This window comes from Martes martes, assembly GCF_963455335.1.
Source record: "Martes martes genome assembly, chromosome: 7".
Taxonomy (NCBI): Eukaryota; Metazoa; Chordata; class Mammalia; order Carnivora; family Mustelidae; genus Martes; species Martes martes.
This window is the reverse complement of record NC_137894.1, coordinates 60,828,290-60,847,332: the sequence shown is the minus strand read 5'-3', so window position 1 is coordinate 60,847,332 and position 19,043 is coordinate 60,828,290. Positions and strand designations below refer to the sequence as shown.

At 48.8% G+C, this 19,043-nt stretch overlaps 1 protein-coding gene across 1 annotated transcript in view; it reads right to left on the bottom strand.

Annotated features, from left to right (window-relative positions):
- Positions 1-19,043, bottom strand: part of MAPKBP1 (mitogen-activated protein kinase binding protein 1) — a 48,462-nt gene that overhangs the window by 16,227 nt on the left and 13,192 nt on the right. The window contains exon 3 of the mRNA XM_080807990.1: positions 8,511-8,602. Coding sequence (XP_080664116.1) covers positions 8,511-8,602 — 92 coding nt within the window. The remainder of the gene's footprint in view (positions 1-8,510; positions 8,603-19,043) is intronic.

The following is a 19,043-nucleotide window of genomic DNA, read 5'->3' as shown; positions in this document are numbered from 1 at the left end:
CTCTGGGGACCCAGGCATCTCTGAGGCACACTAGGTATGCCCAGAACTGCCAGGCTGGGCAACAAACAGCCTTGGAATGCCTGAGTCACATCTCCTCCTCTAAGCCCTCCCCAGATCTGCCCTCAGTTTCCTCTTTCCTTCACTCTCCGTCTGCTCATCTTTCCTTGTTCCCCTTTCTCATCTCCCTTCTCTCCTTACACCAACTTCTAGTCTCCTCCTTCCTTTACACATACGACAAAAGTTAGATGGCCTTGGGAACCCTGTGCCCCATCACTCTCCTTCCCTGTTCCCAAACACACCACACACACACATACACACACCCCCATGCACACTTGCCCAGCTTCTGTCAGGGGCAGTCCGGGGTACAGGGAGCCTAATTCCTCCAAACAGACAGACTCAAAGAACCTCAGAGCTGGAAGGAAGGATGGGAGGAATTAAATGCAACGTGCTAGGTGACTTTAAAATCACCGAGTCCAACCCTCCAGAACTTTGAGATGAGGAGGCCTAGGCTCAGAAAGGTCCCAGAAAGAATAGAGCCAGGCCTCCCAGGCCTCCTGCTTCCAGTGTACTTTACATCAAACACACATGCATGTCTGATCTGATCACAAAACTCCTGCAAGATGAGCCCTGGGGCTTCCAAAACCAAACTCCTTCAAGTACCCATGAAGGCCCTGGGTTGTATGACCCCAACCTACCCTCCAGCTTTACCCTGAACCATGCTCCAACGTCATCCTTTCACTCTTTTTAATCTCCCATGCTCCTTTGCAGAACTATTTCCCTTATCTAGAACATTCTTCTCTCCCTTTTCCAATTAGTTCATATCTTTAATCCCCTTTCAGATCTCAGCTCAAATGGCCTCAGTAGACGCTCTCATAGCAAGCACGGCATATCAATCTTGTAACATTTATCACAGCTGTAATTTTCCATTATTTTTGATGGCCCTCCCACCAGACTGTGCCTTTCACGAGAACAGTCTCCTGGGCCCGGCAGAGGCTGGCCCACTGCAGTTGTTCAAGAAGGATGTGAATGGGAGAGCGCCTCCCTTGGTCCACTAGCTTGGTCCTGTGCGGCATCAGTAGGCCCAGCCCTCCCTGCTCCACGCCCCACCTGTCTTCTATGGACAGAGGGACTGAGGACATCTGGATTCTCAGAGGTAGAGTTGGGGCGGTTGGGATGCTGTGGGCTTTGAAGGCAAAGACCAGAGTCTGAGCCCTTGTTCCGCCATGAACAACTCTGCGACCCTAAGTAAGGCACAAGCATGTCGACTTCTCTGTAATAAAGGATGGACACTCAGATCTAGCTCACAGGGCTTCTGTGAAGATTAAATGATTTTTTTTCTGACACATGGTAGGAGCCAAACAAATGGCAATTCTTAAATTACTACTCTTTAAGCATGGAAAGGAAGCTGCAAGGGGGCTCCTGGCGGTGAGCAACGAGGTGTTAAGGGACTGTGTCAGGTTCCTCCTCTGGAAGAATGGAGGGAAGTCCTGTTAGAATCTCAGCAATGGTAAAAACTTCAAAGGAGGCTTTATTTTTTTGTTCTGGGAAGGCAGCCAGGAAAGGAGAGCTTGATTAAGCTTGGGGAAAGAAAATAGCCACATCTCCATTGACTGAAGGCATGACAAGACTGGAAGGTGGCAAGGAAGGGATGGGAGAAATGGGGACAAAGAAACCCCCTCAAATGTCTAGGACAGCAGTGCAGAGGCATGGAAGGAAACAGAAGTGCCATCTCCTGGCTAAGTTAGAAAGCACCACACAAGAGTTTCAGTGCATCCCGAACATGAAGGCTTCCGGTTCCTTTAGTAAGCCGTCCTCAGCTCTGCACACAGTGGGGTTCAGTAACAAGAGTTACCATTTGTAAGCACATTCTAGGTAGCAGGCACTCTGCCAAGCAACCTTGATGTCTGGTTTTAGCTAATCCTTACAGCAACCTTGAGACTCTTAGTACAATTACCCCCACTTCAGAGATAGAGAACCAAGATCATAGAACCAAGAACTGAGAGCAGTGAGGTAACTGGGTCAAGGCCACTCAGCTAAAGCCACAGAGAGAGTCGGGATTCCAGAAGCAGTGCTCTCAGGGATCTGGACTGGAGTGAATTGAGGAAAGTGAAGTTGGAGATGAGAGACGCGAAATGCAGCTGAGCTAATGTGTGCAGGGTGCCTGGCTGGGGAGCCTGTGAGAAGAAGGGAAAGCTGACTGGAGCACTTTGAGGCGAAAAGGATTTGGGCCACAGGATTTCTGGAAATCAGAACAGGGCAGATGAAAACTACAGCAGTTACAGTTACGAGTTCGTAAATTTAGATATTTAGATTTTAATACTTTAGTTAGGGGCGCCTGGGTGGCTCAGTGGGTTAAAGCCTCTGCCTTCGGCTTGGGTCATGATCCCAGGGTCCTGGGATCGAGCCCCGCGTCGGGCTCTCTGCTCTGCGGGGAGCCTGTTTCCCCCTCCCCCTCTGCCTGCCTCTCTGCCTACTTGTGATCTCTCTCTGTGTCAAATAAATACATAAAATCTTTAAAAAACAAAAAAACAAAAAACACTGTCCAAATCACCCCACACTCACTCAGAGTCTTGCTAGACCACAGCACCTTGTTTCCTCTTCCTGATAACTGCAGCTCCATGGGGGGAGGAGGAAGGAGAGCAGTGTGTGTGTGTAAAAATACAGCATATATAGAGAGGGAGATGACCAGCTGTGAGGCAACCCTTCCCTTCTCCGACTCTGTCTCCCCCCCACCCCCAGCATAGCCTGGAAAGTTCTCAGGCATGGCATGGAGGAGTTACACAAAGGAGAGAAATATGCAAAGGAGAGGAACACACAGAGATAGACCCCTAAGCTGAAATTTTCACTTTTAATTATTCAGATATGGAAACCTCCCAATAGAGAGGAAGAGGACGAAAGAGACCAACCCCTGGTCACAGCTCCACTTGTGGGGAGAGTAATGCAGGTGCCAAAGGGGAAGGGTAGAACTTGGCACAGATATCCAAGGTTCCCACTGTGCCCCGCTGGCTGAGGTCCTCCCAAGAGAAGAGAGCTCAACGACACTGATGTGGGAGCCACATCAGTCTTCTGTGACCCTGAGCAAGCTCTCCAGTCTACAGGGAGTGGAGGGCGGGGTGCAGCCTGCATCAGTCTTTGGCCCTCCGCCTTGGCCTCCCGGGCCCTTGACCTCGCCCAGGACAGCAGGCAGGCATCTGCACGTGTGCCCTTATAGTACGGCTGGCCACAAACCACCACAAGGGCTAGGCTGGCCGAACCGGCTGAGTCCTGTAATTCAGAACCCCAGGCTGTGGGTGCAGGGAGACAGTGAGGTCTCTGTCCCCTGGGGCCTCGGCCTGGGAGTCACGTGGTAGAACACCAGCACCAGGTGCTGGGCCCACTGCCCAGGAGCTCCTCTGAACCAGGAAGGGCCAAGCCCTCAACACGCCCCTTCCCCGGACAGGTCCAGGCCTGCTGCCATCACCAAGAGCCTGGTATTCTCACAGGATCTGCCTCCTACCACTCTCCATCCCCCAGAAGGCAGAAACAAAAGAAGCGTGGGATGAGCAATGACACAGCAGCACAAACAGGGAGCAGGACACAGAAGGTTCGAGCAGAGACCCTGTGCCTTAGCCGTTCTCCTTTCAGACCAGGTGAAAACAGAAGGTGACTCACACGGGGACAAGAGGTCCTTCAAGCCTTGCTCAAATGTCACCCTCCAGCACGATTTGACATTACAACCCCATGCCCTACTCCCATTCCCTATTCCCTTTCACTGTTTATTGCTTATACTTTTTCTAAAGCACACATTTTATATTCTGTGAAATTCACTTTGGGGGAGGGAGGAGATCTGTCTTTACCACTAGACTACCAGCCCTGTGCAGGTGGTACTTACATTCGTTTTGTGTACATCTCCAGGGCCTAGAAGAGAGGCACTCACTCAATAAATATCTGTGATGGAGGGAATAATCGACTAAGTCACTAGCCACCAGATCTCAAAGCCAAGGAACCCCCTGATGAGCAGAACTGAGAACTAGAGCCCTAGGGCAGGTATGTGGTTCTCCCCTACCTCAGGCTTTTCGGACTCATGGACACTTGAGGGCAGTGTGATGATGGAATGAACGAGAAAACTGGGGCAAGGCAGACCTGTGTGCTAGCATACTGTGTGATCTTGGGCACATTCCTTAACTTCTCTGCATCTCAGTTGTAAAACTGTAAAACAGGGGGCGCCTGGGTGGCTCAGTGGGTTAAAGCCTCTGCCTTCGGCTCAGGTCGTGATCCCAGGGTCCTGGGATCGAGTCCCGCATCGGGCTCTCTGCTCCACGGGGAGCCTGCTTCCTCCTCTCTCTCTGTCTCTGTCAAATAAATAAATAAAATCTTAAAACAAACAAACGAAAAACAGGAGAGAAGACAGAGTACCATGGGTATCAGTGGAGAGCTGGGCAGCACTTCTCTCTGCCTAGAGGACTCTAAGCACAGTCCCTTCTGGAACAAGATGGGAATCTCTGTGGACTCTAAGACTTATGGGTCCCGCCAAAATGCAATGTCTGGGCCCCCGTCCTCCGACCCATTACGCTCTAGCCACCACGGCCACCGTTCAGCCCCTCAAATAGGTACCCGGTTCCTCTTCTCCCTGGCACTTTTGTCCCTGCGGCTTCTGCCACCTGGACCACTGGGAAGTCAGATCCTCACGAGTTCGTTCCTCCTGGTCATTCAGACGTCAGCTAAATGTGACCTTCCCCTGAGTCTTAACCACCCACTCCTAAAGCAGCCCCCTTCCCAGCCCCAGCCCCGCCAACTAGCCACTTACCCTCCTCTCCGTCACTTGGTTTTACTTTCTCAGAACACTTCCCATCTCTGATGTCATCTTGCTCATTTATGGCCTTACACGCTTACGGCCTGCCCACCCTTCTTGAACCTAAACCCCACAAAACACGGCCATGCTTCCTGCCCTGCTGCCGCACACCCTGCGCCGGGAACAGTGCCTGGCCCAGAGCAGCTTTCGACAACAGCTGCTGACCAAAAATGAATGAAGGCATCTAGGACCAAGCCACCTGAGGAAGAGCTAAGGGGGCTCAGGGTCAGATGTGAGGCCCACAGAGCGACCAGAAGACAGGCCCTGAGGGGACCAAGGCTTATGAGAACCCCTACACACGACTCCCATCCACCAGGGCACGAAGCCCAGGTGTCCTCTCTCAGGCCCACTCGGTGTCTCCACAGTCCCATGCACTCCCTGGCAAACCGCCACACAGGGCTTGCCCATAGATAGTCAGAAGCTAATTCCATGCGCCCTTAGCTCAGATGTCATTAGAACACGGTTCAGGTTGACAGACTGTGGTTTCACACCTTGTCCAGTGCTTTGGAACTGGGGGAACCTCAGCGTGACTTCCAGGATGGGCTGAGTAAACGGTAAGGCCTTCTCAGGAAATCTGGGTTTGCCTTCTTCTTCCCTAGCCGAGGCAACCAAGAGGTCTCCTCCAGGCTGCTGGAGATGGCTCCTCTCACTCCAGTGAGGGCTCTGCCCAGAGCATTCCCCCAGCCCAGGCCCCAGACTACGGCACTGGGGGTCAAGAGAAGCTCACTCTCAGAACTGAAGGGCCCCACCATGGCACTGGGGGCCACGCCAGGCTCCGCAGCACCTGAGCCCTCTACCAAGCCAACCACAGGAGGCGCCCAAGTCAATTATGGATGTGCAACTAAACCGAGTCCCTCCAAGAGGCTATCAGGGGACTACCTGGCCTCCTGGAGCAGGGGGACTCCAAGTGTGACAGGTGAGGGGTAGACTTTTCTGCGGAGAGAACAGCAAAGGGGGAGCTCTGGAGAAGAGACGCAGGAGCCACTAAAACTGAGGGGGCTCTGCCCAGAGACGTCACCCACCTCTGCCTGACACACAACCCCCCCACCCTCCGCTACGCCACCCTCTTGGAGCGGTTTCATTTCCTTTCAGAAAACTTTGTTTTGGTTTGATATTTGCCTCTAGGCCTCCGGGAGACTTTTCTGAGCTTTGTTTTTCTTCTTGTTTCTAGGATACCTGAGCCACTCCTAGAGCAACAAGCACACTAGGAACTAGAGAGTGGGGGTGGGGTTAGGATCCCCAGATAGGAAAAAAAGAAGAGAAGAAGGGAGGGAAAGAGCCTGCTTGGCTCACAGAGACTTTGGGGGTCCCCAGACACCTCAGAAGCACAATAGGGACCTCCAGCACAGAGCAAAACGAAAATACTCAGAAAAAGGGGGCATTTGCAAAGAGATAACTTAGAAGTCCTAGGAAATCAAAAGGTCACAAGAGTAGATCATGTCACCGCCCAGGGCTGGCCCAAGCCAAGCAACCTGAAGGAACCTACTAGATACGAAAGCTTCCATATACCATCTGGAAGGCTACTGACTCCCAGACACATGTGCCAGCATGGACTCTGATCACACATAGAACCACACATCCTTTAGCACCAGGCCTGGGGTCAGGGGCATGGGGGGAAGAGGTAGGGAGCACAACTCCACAATCCCTAGGGCAGGCACACTGGGCTCAGCACAGACCAAGCAGCCGCCCAGGTCCTTCCTGCCCATCTCAAATCCAGCCCCGGCCCAAACTCCAACAAGAAGGAACCTAGCTTTCCCAGGCAGAGGCAGGCATGAGTGGAATTCCCCTGAGGCCGGCTGCACAGGGTATCCAGCAACAGAGGTCATTCATCAGCTTGCTTCTGGAAGGGGAGAAGGAGGCCAGCCCAGCCTCCGTAGAGGAAAGCTGATGCAGCTCTCACAGCACCCCCACCACAGACATCAGATGCCAAAGGGCAGATCAGGAGAGGCACTGGCCCCAGAACCCAGGGCTGGAAGTTTCCCTAGCATAGACCAAGATGCCCAGAAATTGGGCTCTTCTCAATCGTGTGGCAGGTAGGCAGCTACACAAGATGTGGCTTTTAAAAAAATAAGCAGGAAGTCAGGTCTTCCCCGACCCCACACCACTTTCAGATCGAGAGCTTTGTAGTCAGACTATTAGGGTTGAAATGCCAGTGTAGACACTCACCAGCTATGTGACCTGGAGCAAGGGGCTTAACCTCTCTTTATCTTAGCTTCTGCTCTAAATGGGATAATAGTAGTACCAACCTCACTACCCAGGGTTGCTCTGGGTAGTAAATGAAATCATTCCTTGCAAAGTGCTTAGCAAAGGGCCTGGCACAAAACAAGTTGTTGACAAAGGCAGATTTTGGATGGGATGATCAAACTAAGAAAAATCATATACTGGTACAAAAACTACAAGAGTCGCTGTGGAACTCACACCGGGAAAGTGGGCACTCCTGAGCCAACAGTGGGGGAAGACAGGTGGAGCAGGGTGGCCTTCCCATTTCTGGGCTCCCGTGCCCAGCAGCAAGGTACGGAGGTTGACAGAGAGAACCAGAAGCAGCAAGGGCACCAAGCCTCCCAAGGAAACACTTTTGCAAGAGCCTAAAGAAACTGTGGCTGAGGGGTTTCTCATCTGCAGGAGCAGAGGAGTGAAAAGGCAGCAAGGGACAGAGGAACACCAGCCCCAGAAACCCTGCTTTTCTTCCATGGCACTGACATCTCTCCAAGTGACGAGAGTAGGCAAATGTTCAAAGCAGTATTTTTCTTTCTTTCTTTCTTTCTTTCTTTTTTTTTTTTTTTTAAGATTTTATTTATTTATTTGCGGGAGAGAGAGTGAAAGTACGAGCAGTGGGGAAGGGCAGAGGCAATGGGAGAAGTAGACTCCTCGCTGAGCAGGGAGCCTGATGTGGGACTCGATCTCAGAACCCTGGGCTCATGTCCTGACCTGAAGGCAGATGCTTAACCAACTGAGCCACCCAGGCACCTGGTATTTTTCCTAAAAGTAGCCGGAAAGTGGAAACAACCCAAAAGCCCATCAACTGATGATTAGAGGAAGTGTGGGACATCCACATAATGGAATATTCTCCGGCCATAAAAAGAAACAAAGTACTGATACCCGACATGACATGTATGAACATTAAAAACATGATGCTCAGGGAAAAAAGCCTCACAGAAGGCCAGATATTCTACTTAAATGGAATGATTCCACTTACAGGAAATGTCCAGAACAGATAAATCTATAGAGACAGGAAGTGCATTAGTGGTTGCCTGGGGCTGGGGGTCTTGGGGTTGGGGGAGAATGGGGACTACTGCTAATGGGTATGGGGCTTCTCTTTTGGAGTGATGAAAATGTCTGAAGATGAACTGTGGTGATGGTGGCACCAAACACGGAACTGTACATTTTAAATGGGCAAACTGTGTGGTACATGAGAAAGTGACTAGAAGGTAGATATTAAAGATGGTGATGGGAACTGTGTGTAATATCAAGTGTGACTCTCTATGTACCGGGCAGATGGCAACAAGGACAACATTCCACAAAGAGCCTTGACCTGGCCTTGTATCTCCTTTACAGAAAAGTTACCAAAACATTCACCTGGACAGATCTCCCAGAGGAAACCAAAAAACCCTTGCCCACCCCAACTGGTTTAGCATGGTTATAAACTCCCATGAAATAAGCTTTCTTCCAATGTACTTACCCTGCTGGGTAGGCAACTAAACCCGATCGAGGGTCACAGGCAAGTCCTCTGCCTCCAGACACTGTTATTCCAAGCACCTTCTCCAAGGTCACCTGTCAGAGCAAGACAGAGAAGTGACATATGGAACGGGGTTGGGAAGGAGGTGCTGAAGGTACACACGACCACCTAGCAAACGCTGACTACTTTCTTCAGGAGAATAGGGCTACTGACTTCTCCAGGGTCTGTCCAGGCCACACGCCCCTTGGTCACATGGGGGAAAAGCCAGTGTGCATCGCAGGGTTTTAACAGGGCTCAATCTGTGGGGACCCTGGGAAAGAAAATGAAGAATTAAAGCTCAGCTCATAGCCACAGAGGAAAAAGCATTCCCCCAGATCGAGGGAAGTCTCCATTTACAAGATAAAGCCTAGGGTCCCCAGACTGGCCTCTTGGGTCTCTGAGAGTCAGGAGAAGTCACTGATCTTCGTGCCTTGGCAAGCATGAAAGAAAGGCTGCTCTGATCTACCAAGAGTCAGAGGAATGTGAGGTATTAATTAGGTGACTCATAATATCTCTGATCTTTGCATCCCATCATATTCCTCCCCTCCACCAGAGAACTCTACCCACCCCAAACATCCACCAGTTCATACAGACTATGAGCCTAGGAGACAGAAACATGACTTGATGCTGTGTTTTGCCAAGCACAGATGCTCAGAGTAGTCTAATTATTATTATTAAGCCACACTCCCACTGAGATGAAAGGGAAACATGTGTAAAGTGCTCAGAGATTCTGAGGACATGGCCACATGCGACATTCACCATCACTCTCACCAACAATATTATTACCCAACACTGGACGCTCAGCCCTAGGGCGTACACTGAACTAACCTCAAATTAGCTCACTGGCTTTTCTGCTAGATGATCCCATGAGAGATTCAGAATGCCCTGGAACCTCTTCTCATTCCACCTCACTGTCTGCGACAGAACATCTTGCTTGACAGAGGGCCGCCCTCTATCCCTGCACTGCTCAGAGATGTCCTTGGTCTCTCTGTTGGCTCAGAGAAAGAGGCATCTGAATGCGGAAAGGTCATGGAAATAGGCTACAGTGTACTCTGCTAAGAGTCTCGGAGGCCCTAGGAGGGTGATGTGAATCAGAAACACTTCAGTAGTATTCAAGTCTGTAGCAGGATGGTCTACTCCTAGTCCAGGCCAGTTTCTAGAGGGGAAACCCAAACGGGATGCCTGGTGGCTCAGTGGGTTAAGCACTTGCCTTCGGCTCAGGTCATGATCCCAGGGTCCTGAGACTGAGTCCCGCATCACGCTCCCCACTCAGGGAAGCCTCAAGAAGCCTGCTTCTCCCTCTGCCTGCCTCTCTCTCTGACAAATAAATAAATATATTTTTTTAATTTTTAAAAAAATAGGGAAGGAAAACCCAGATTCAGTTAGGGTGGTTAGGATCTCTCCTCTCTTACTGTTTCAGCTGGAGAATTCAAAGTCCTTCTAGAGGGCTGGTTTAAATTCTTATCTCCAAGGACCATTTTAGCTTGAATTAGGTTAGAAAGAAATGCCCTTTGGTGGCCAAAGACCAAAATAAACCCCCGGGACATGATAGTTAAAACCTATTCCTCCAGGAAGGCCCCCAAGAGTCTTCTGAGCTCCCTGGGGGGTGTGGACCAGCAATTCCAACTTGTGTCTACTCACTGCAGAGGCAGGTTAGTCCCACAGCCAACCCACAGCCCTCTGGCAAGCACCGGACTTGCCAGTAACGGTGGGGCCTACCTCAGCCACTAAGCCTAGTGTGGGATAAACTAACTGTACCTGTGTTCTTGAGAGTCTGCCCTAACTTATGCCTCCTTCCTCACTTCTTCTTCACTGCGTAATGCCTTGGCACCCAGTGAGCTTGCTGAAAGGTCTGAGTACCAGGCACACTGGGTAGGTAGCACAAAACACCCCCGGGGAAGTCTGGGGGGAAGCTCAGCTCAATGCACCACTCCCCATCCTGGCACTGTGATCTCCAGCTATCCCAGAGGGAGGGCACTCGGGAACGTTCCTGTTGCACCAACTGCCTGCTGCAGACAGGAGAGAAAGAGAGAGAGGAACCCAAGGCCAGCATCACCCACATAGATGGGAAAGGTCACAGAATCAGGGGCAGTGAGCTAAAAGGCTGCTCAAGTCCTATTCCTTTCCAGTGAATCATTTCAGGTAAATCCTTTGGATTCAAATTTGCATCAATCCCTCACTTAATGCTATGGCTTTGGTCCCAAAGAATTAGACCAGTCTGCCTGTTCTCAGCTCTCCTTCCCTCTGCCAGGAGTCTGGATAGGTGTTTTGGGGACAGATGATACAGTTCCATAAAAGATTCATTCTCAAACTAGCTTGGACTTTTCAACAGCAAGCGAAAGCAGGAAGGAGATATCAGTTACTCCTACCTTTAAGGCCAGTGTTCACCAAACGTTTCTGACCATGACCCGCAGTAAGCAAGACAGTTTATAAGTTTCTATCATGACCTGGTATATAGATCCATGTACATGTGTGCGTGTGCAGAAAACTGAAATAAAAGTTTCACAAAACAATACTTCCCTGATCGCATGTGATATACTTGATTTTCTATCACATTCTATTTCATTAAAAAAAATGATACTGGTCACGGCCCACGGTATTGATTTCATTTGTAAATGGGCTGGAAGCTCCAGTTTGAGAAACTGCTGCAGACCACCTTTTCCTTGCTGGGCCTGGGTTCCGGGCTCTGATGTCTGGCAACTTTTGTGTTCCTCGGGCCCTTTCCTCCTAGGACTCTTGGCGGTGGGACAGACATCCGGGCTAGGAAACCCCATGGGCAGAAGTTTGCCTGGGCTCCAAACTTGGCTTATTTTCAAAGGATTTATGGTTTTTGGCTTTTTCTGACTTTCTGAACAACTATCCGAAGACAAAAAAAGGCAGTTTCCTTTGGCTCTGCGGAGTGGGAGGAGCAAGGGAAAAACATTCAGGGGCATCAGCTGGTTTTTATTTTATGTTCTAACTCAAACCAGCTTCCTGTTTGCAGGGAGGTTTTGGGCTGAATTCCACTTTCAAAGGATCTGAGAGAGTCCAAATCTCCTGCGAGGCCTCCAACATCTAGGCTTATTTTGAAAGGGCCCAGCATGATGGAAATTATAAATGGACTCTCTCCCCCTCATAACCTCCATATCCCCTCCTTCTGAAAAGGTGATACAGCTTCCATCTACCGTAGAAAATGGAGATAAACCTGAATGCCCCTTGAGAACACACCGGCAGCTGAACACCCAAGTTCAAGCAGCGGGGTGCCTGAGCCGGCTTCCACGGGCTCAGGACAGCGGACAGTGCCCTTGCCTTCCCACCTCCTCATTAGCGGACGGCACACTGGGAGTCTGAAATCACCACAGTGGGAGTACTTACACCGTGGAAATCAGCAAATGCTACAAATCAGGGCTCTTTTTTTGTCCCCAGGGAGAGCCTGTAAACACTCAGCAACACCCCACTGAGTTCAGGCCGCTGTTATCTCCCACTTGGACTGTCATTCCCATGTGTTCTCCCTGCTTCAGACCTTGGCCCCTAGAGTATTCTTCTCAACATGACAGGCCACAGTGGGATGGTCGTTGTTCTGTTTATTTTTTAAGATTTTATTTATTTATTTGACAGGCAGAGATAGAGTACAAGCAGGGGGAGCGGCAGGCAGAGGGAGAAGCAGGCTCCCGCTGAGCAGGGAAGCCCGATGTAGGGCTCAATCCCAGGACCCTGGGCTCATGACCTGAGCCAAAGGCAGACGCTTGACTGAATGAGCCACCCAGGCACCACCAGTGAATTTTTTTTTTTTAATATATATGAGATCATGTTATTACTCAGCTCAAAACCCTCCACAGGCTTCCCATCCTTAAGTTCAAATTCAAACACTTTACCCTGTTTACAAAGCCCTAAATCATCTGGCCTCTGGCTCCCTCTCTGACCTCATTTCCTCCACTCTCCACCTCTTCCTCCACCTCAGCCACACTGGCTGCCTCAAGCACCTCAAGCAGATTCGAGCTTCAGGTCCTGCATATACTCTTCCTTCAATTAAAATGCTATTCCCTCAGCTGTTCACAGAGGTACTCCCCTCAGGTCTTTGCTCAAAGGTCTCCTCCTTAGAGAAGGCTTCCCAGACTCACTTCGCTGTTACCATTCTATACCTAACTTACCCTGTTTTATCTTTCTTCATAGCACTTCGATTCAGGTAGTGACCCTACACTGATTACATTTCCATCCACACACTTACTGTCCATCTTACTGCCAAGGTGAGGGTGAGCACAAAGGGAGCTTTTTGTTTCTTAAGCTGATGGTAGGCACACAGTTGTTCATTCTATATCTTTACTGTATGTCTTAAATATTTGCATAGTCATTGTTAAAGAAAAGATAATGGTCTAGGACATGGCATGGGGCTCAGTACCTCATGAACAACATCCTTCTGGAATTCATACCCTTGGTTCTCTCTTCACCCCTAAGCAATGGCTTTTGGATACTCACTGACCCAACAATGTTGGGGGAAAGGGTACAAAGAACTCAAGAATATGAGTTTTTGTTTGATTAGGTTTCTCACTTAAGAGCTTCTAAGACTGCACGTTTTTATGACGCTCTGACACGCCATTTCCAGTGGAAGCTTTGGACAATCACTACCCCTTCTCCTGACTGCTAAGCATGGCAGCAGATAATGAGAGAGCACCCCCTCAGCCTGGGTCCCTGAGTAACTTTGATGAACAGAGCCCCTGTGCTGACCCACAGTAAATATGAGCATGAGCAAGAAATAAACTATCTGTTAAGTCAGGGAGATTTTGAAGTGATTTTGTTACCACAGCATGACATAACCTGGCAATTTTCATACTTTTTGGTCTCTGACACTCTTTGGTTTCTTTACACTCTTAGAAATTACCAAGGACCCCAAAGAGCTTTTATTTGTATCAGCGTATTAGAAATTACAATGGAAATAGTTTAAAATATTTGTTAATTCACTTTAAAATAATAGTAAATCCATACATGTTAATATTTTTTAAGGCTAACTCTATCTTCCAAAACAAAAAAAAATTCAGTGAGAAGAACAGCATTATTCAACATTTTTGCAAATCTCTTCAATGTCTAGCTTCACAGTAAACAGCTGGATTCTCCTATCAGCATCTCCATTCAATCTGTTGTGATATGTCATGCTAGTTGAAGATGAAGAAAATCTGGCCCATTTGGATATGTAACTGGAAAAGGGAGGGATCTCATAGATCCCAGGGATGCCCAGCCCATACTTTGAGAACAAAAGACCTAGCCTGTCCTGAATAAGATAGCATTTTTCCACATAAGGAAGCAAGCCCACCAGTGTGCGAGTACTGGTCTCAAGCATTGTTGAGGAAACTGAGGCAGGGAAGAGATCCTGTGAGAAAAGAGCTGTCCTCAAAGTCTGGGGTGGGGCCCAAGGTACTGAAAGGAAAGTAAGTCATAAACCCTCACTGTCCGCATGCCAATGAAACCTAGCCGAAAAAACAACCAATCCAGGTAACTGATTATGTCCAGTGACTTGGGACACAGCCACTATAGGCAGCTGGCACCTTGATACAGCCACACAGTTCTAGAACATCGCTTCATGCATATGTGAAAACAGAAGAAGAGAGCACCCACATCAGACTCTACAATGATCTCCTCCACATCTGAAAGACAGCCCAAAAGCAGAGAAAATGCTCAAGGCGTGACCCAGCCTTTGCTTTGGCAGATGGGGAGTGTTGAGATGGAGGAAAGCCTACACCAGCCTGAGAGGGGGTATCATCTGTCCCCAGAAGCGAGGCCAGGGGAGAGCAGAATTACTACAGACAAACTTCGAGGGAGGCCTTGAATAGCCACCACTCCCAGCATGCACTTGGCAGAGCAGTACCATACCCTCCTGAGAGAAAGAAGGAAAGCAAAATCATCCCTCAACTTAATGAGATAAAGGGATAACTTCATAATAGCCTAATCCCAAGAGAGAAGGAAAGACTATAAAGCCAACTGTTTAAGTGCTCTTCTGGCTTTCATTAAAGGAGATGGAAAAAACAGGTGGCCAAGGGGCAATAGACAGGACAACTCGCTTACACTAGGTAGAATAATATTTTCCAAACGTGCAGATTGTAGCTTATTAATGGGACTTGAAATTGACTGATTTAGTGGGTAGTGAATAAATACAGCAGAACACAAAACAGATCTCACAGCAGCTAGTGACAGTCATTAAGTATTGATCATGAATCTTCTGTTGGGGGGGTGTATTCTGGGTCACAATATAAAATGTATTTCTTAATGTGGGTCATCCTCAAAGAAGTTTGAAAATCACCAGGATGTTATAGGAGATCCTAAGATGAAGAATACACAAACTCTACCCCCTATTCTCAAAATCCATCAGGGAGAAGCGCCTGGGTGGCTCAGTGGGTTAAAGCCTCTGCCTTCAGCTCAGGTCATGATCCCAGGGTCCTGGAATCCAGCCCCACATCGGGATCTCTGCTCAACAGGGAGCCTGCTTCCCGCTCTCTCTCTCTCTGCCTGCTACTCTGCCTAGTTGTGATCTCTGTCTGTCAAATAAACAAATAAATAATCTTAAAAAAAAAATCCATCAGGGAAAATTCACGATATATTACAAAGCAATCCATAGTATGTGATAAGGGTCATAAGAAAGATATAAAGTCTCAAAGAGGAGGAAGAGAAATGATTTCTGAACAGTATCAGGAAAGGAAAACCAAAGAGGCTTTCTTAGAGGGCAAGATGGTATTTGACCCGGGCCTTGCTGTGAGGATAGGATCTTAACAGGTGGAAATACAGAGAGAAGGAATTCTCAGTAGAAGCAGCTGCATGAACAAAAGCTTGGCAGAAGGAAATGACAGAGCAGGTGAGCAATGGTGAATGCAGACAGTGTTAAGAGAGTAAGTCAGGAGAGGCAGACTTGCAACCAGACCAGGAAGAGCCTTGAATGCCAAACGAAGTGGTCATCTGTAGGCTCTGGGAAGCCACTGAAGGATTTCAAGCCGGAGACACAATCAAAGCTATGTTTTGGTGATGACGTATATGAGAAAAATAACACAAGCAGGGAGCCCAATCAGGGGGCTGTTACAACAGTTCAGGTGAGAAGTAATGAGGATTTAGACCAGCATGAAGACAATGAGAGCAGAAAAGACATGATGGGTTCAAAAATAACAAGGCAAATAGAATCAGCAAGACTGGCACCTGACAACTGTGGAGAAAGAAGGCAGAAGACTCAAAATTTTTAAACTCAGAGATAGCGAACATGAAAAGAAATGGTGCAGGTTCAGAATGCAGACCTGGGTCTGGACAAAGGAGGAAGGATGGGAGCCAGTGATATCTGTTTTAGACATGCTGAATCCAAGACATTTCCAGGATATTCAATAGGAACCACAGAATATGCACTTTAGCAACATAAACATGGAATTAAATGCCTGGGAAAGAGGTCAGGGCTCGAAATAGGTATCCGAGAATCATTCGTATGGAGGTGAAAACCACCACTGAAAGTACAGGAGAAGATGGAAGGGGTTGGGGGGAGAGGCTGAGGAAAGAACCGTGCAGAGTAACTATTTTTAGAGTATGGAGAAGATGAGATGCCAGGCAATTAGAAAGAGAGGAGGAGACCCAGGAAGCCAGTGAAGGGGAGAGCGCCCAGAAAGGAGAGGGAGTTGATGTAAGTGCCAAAAAGAAGTGAAGGAGGCAAGAATAGGACTCTCCAGAGTCCAGAACCATCTGTAACACAGGCAGCAGAGCACAAGGTTCCAAGCAGTCCCAGACTCCTAAACACGTGATCCCGGGAAGCCTGGGGAGAGTCATCTAAGCCTCTCTGGTCTCTCCATCAGAGCCCTAGATCGGCTCAGTCCACAGGCTAGAGTAGAGGCACCAGGCAATGAAAGATCCAGCCTGTGGAGCTAAGACAATGGCTCTGCTAGGGAAGGGCTTCTTGTTGGAGTCTGCATTAGAAGTGGCATGGAGTTACCCTTCCTTGCTCAGCTTGAGGGGCCACTCCAGTGAGTGTACAAGGTCAAGTCGGCAGCTGCTCCCTTGAGGAAGAGAACAAAGAGGCCAGAGCCACAAAAGGCCCGGGTCATCTAGGACTGAGTTGACCTCAAAGTGGTAGAGAAACCCAGCAACTGGGAGGAAGGCGACCTCTTGTTTTCTTGCCCCCAGTTCCTTTCTTCCCCCTCTCCCTTTCCCCACTTCTCAATCCCACTAACACAAGCTATAAATACTTGAGTTGTAAGTTATTCCAGCCAAACCATGGGCTTGCTATTTCTATAAACAAGCATGTCACAGACCTGTCCACGGCAGAGCACTCTCCGCCTTCCCCTCCCTTCCTGCAGGTTAAGAATAACTGTGCTTGTCTCTTACCCACGCACTACACTCTAATCTCACAGAGCAGATTCGCCACCAGATTCTGACAATTGCCGCTTATGAAAAAGCCACAGAGAAAGCCCAAGGGCCAGCAGGCTTTGTGCACGGACTTCGCCAGCTGGGCAGGGACCCAGAGCCTGGTCTGGGGAGGGGGAAGGGAGAGGCGGGTACCGTGCCCAAGCTCACTCACTCCTGCTCCTTCAGAGTCCAAAGTGCCATCTGGTCGGAGGCAGGAAGGGACACAACGGCCACAACAAGACTACAGGACAGATCCTGCCTCTCCATGCTGCTCCTGGCCTCCATCCTGTCTGGCTGATTTATAGTTCTACTCTCTATGCCATGAAGGCTTCCAGAAACAAGTAACTTCCAATATGACCGAAAAATTGGGCTCCCAAGCTTAGAGTTAGCATGAGTTGGAGCTGAGCCAAATTCTCCAGTGCTGGGATTAAAATAGCCTCAGCTTCTAGGAAGGTAAATCTGCCCCGGCTTGGGAGGAGGTGACCTTAGAGATCCTCTGGCCATAAACCCCTGAAGACTAGAGAACAAAGGTTCTCAATCCTGGCCTACCAACAGAATTACTCAGAGGGTTTAACAAGTCTTTCTCAGTTATCAGTCCTTACCTTATGATTCTCACTCAACAGACATGGAGCTGGGGGTTCGGAGTCTGCATATTAAAGCTCTCCAGGGGGCTATAATGATTAATCAGGTGGTGAACTATAAATTAAAGCATTTTGCCTTTTTATTTCCAAATGTCAGCCCCTCCTGGGACTAAGGAGAAAACAGTGCTCCAAATGCTCTCCCAAGAATATCCAGACCCATGGGGTATGAAAGGTCTTGTGCAAAGAGAGGATCTACAGCTGTAACAACTACCATTCACTGAATGTGTACTCTGCCAAGAACTGTGCTAGGCAATTTAGAAGATTATTTCATTTAATACCCTTGACAACTTTTTTTTTTTTTTTAAAGTAAGCTCTATGCCCAGCATGTGGCTTGAACTCCTCACCCCAAGATCAAGAGTTGCATGCTCCACTGACAGAGCCAGCCTGGCGCCCCTTACCCTTGACAGCTTCATGAAGGACAGGCATTATCTCCATTTTTCAGATGAAGGAATCAGGTTAAGTAGTGAGTGGAAGACCCAGTATTTAAACCTATGTCTGTCTGCCTGGTTCCAGAAACTCTGGTGACCTGAGGAGGGAGTTTGAGTTCTCCCAAACCATCAGAATGGTGCAGTTTGTGGAAGAGCACCTGGGGAAGTCCCCAGGCCTTCATGGCAGCATCAGGGATAGGTCTAAGAACCAAGGCAGAGGCAGAGGGCACAGGACAAAGTAGAGGGGAATAGGGTCCTCTCTTGCTAGTTTTAACATACTTTTTATTTTTTATTTTTAAGATTTTTCTTTATTTATTTGACAGACAGAGATCACAAGTAGGCAGAGAGGCAGGCAGAGAGAGAGGAAGGGAAGCAGACTCCCCGATGAGCAGAGAGCCCGACACGGAACTTGATCCCAGGACCCTGGGATCATGACCGGAGCCGAAGGCAGAGGCTTTAATCCACTGAGCCACCCAGGCGCCCCTAACATACTTTTTAAAATTAGCAGGTCTTATCAGTACCTGAAATGCATCTAAAAAATGGGTTCTGACCTCTCCTCACTGAATGGTTGCAGAGAAAAATAAACAGAGGGTCTTCTAATGCCAGAGTAGCCCCTCACCCCAGGGCCTGCTCATGTCCAGCCAACTCTAGAACCTATAGTCAACATGGACAGCTGACACCCATTTCCAAGGCAAATGACATTATAGTGTCCAAAGCAGCAGCATCTGATTTCGTGTGCAGATGGAGGAAGAGGTGAGGGCAGCATCAGACCTCAGACCCGAGTTCTGGAAATCAGAGATCCCAAGCTAAGGGACTCTGTTATGGTATCACCATCGGCTTGCACCCAAGTCCAAAGAGCAGTGTTGACAATACAGTGCCTGGTACAGAGCAGCACTTCCACTCTCTCTTTCTCTTCCAGTTATCAGGAAGGCCAGGATAGGAGGTACCTCAACTTAAGCAACCAGAATAAGAGGAAAAAAAATTTTTTTTCCATATCTAGCATCAGTCCTTCCTACAGCAAGAACAGAACCACAAACAAAACTTCATTAGCAAAAGTCTGATCATGAAGAAAGGTCTAAGTCCTC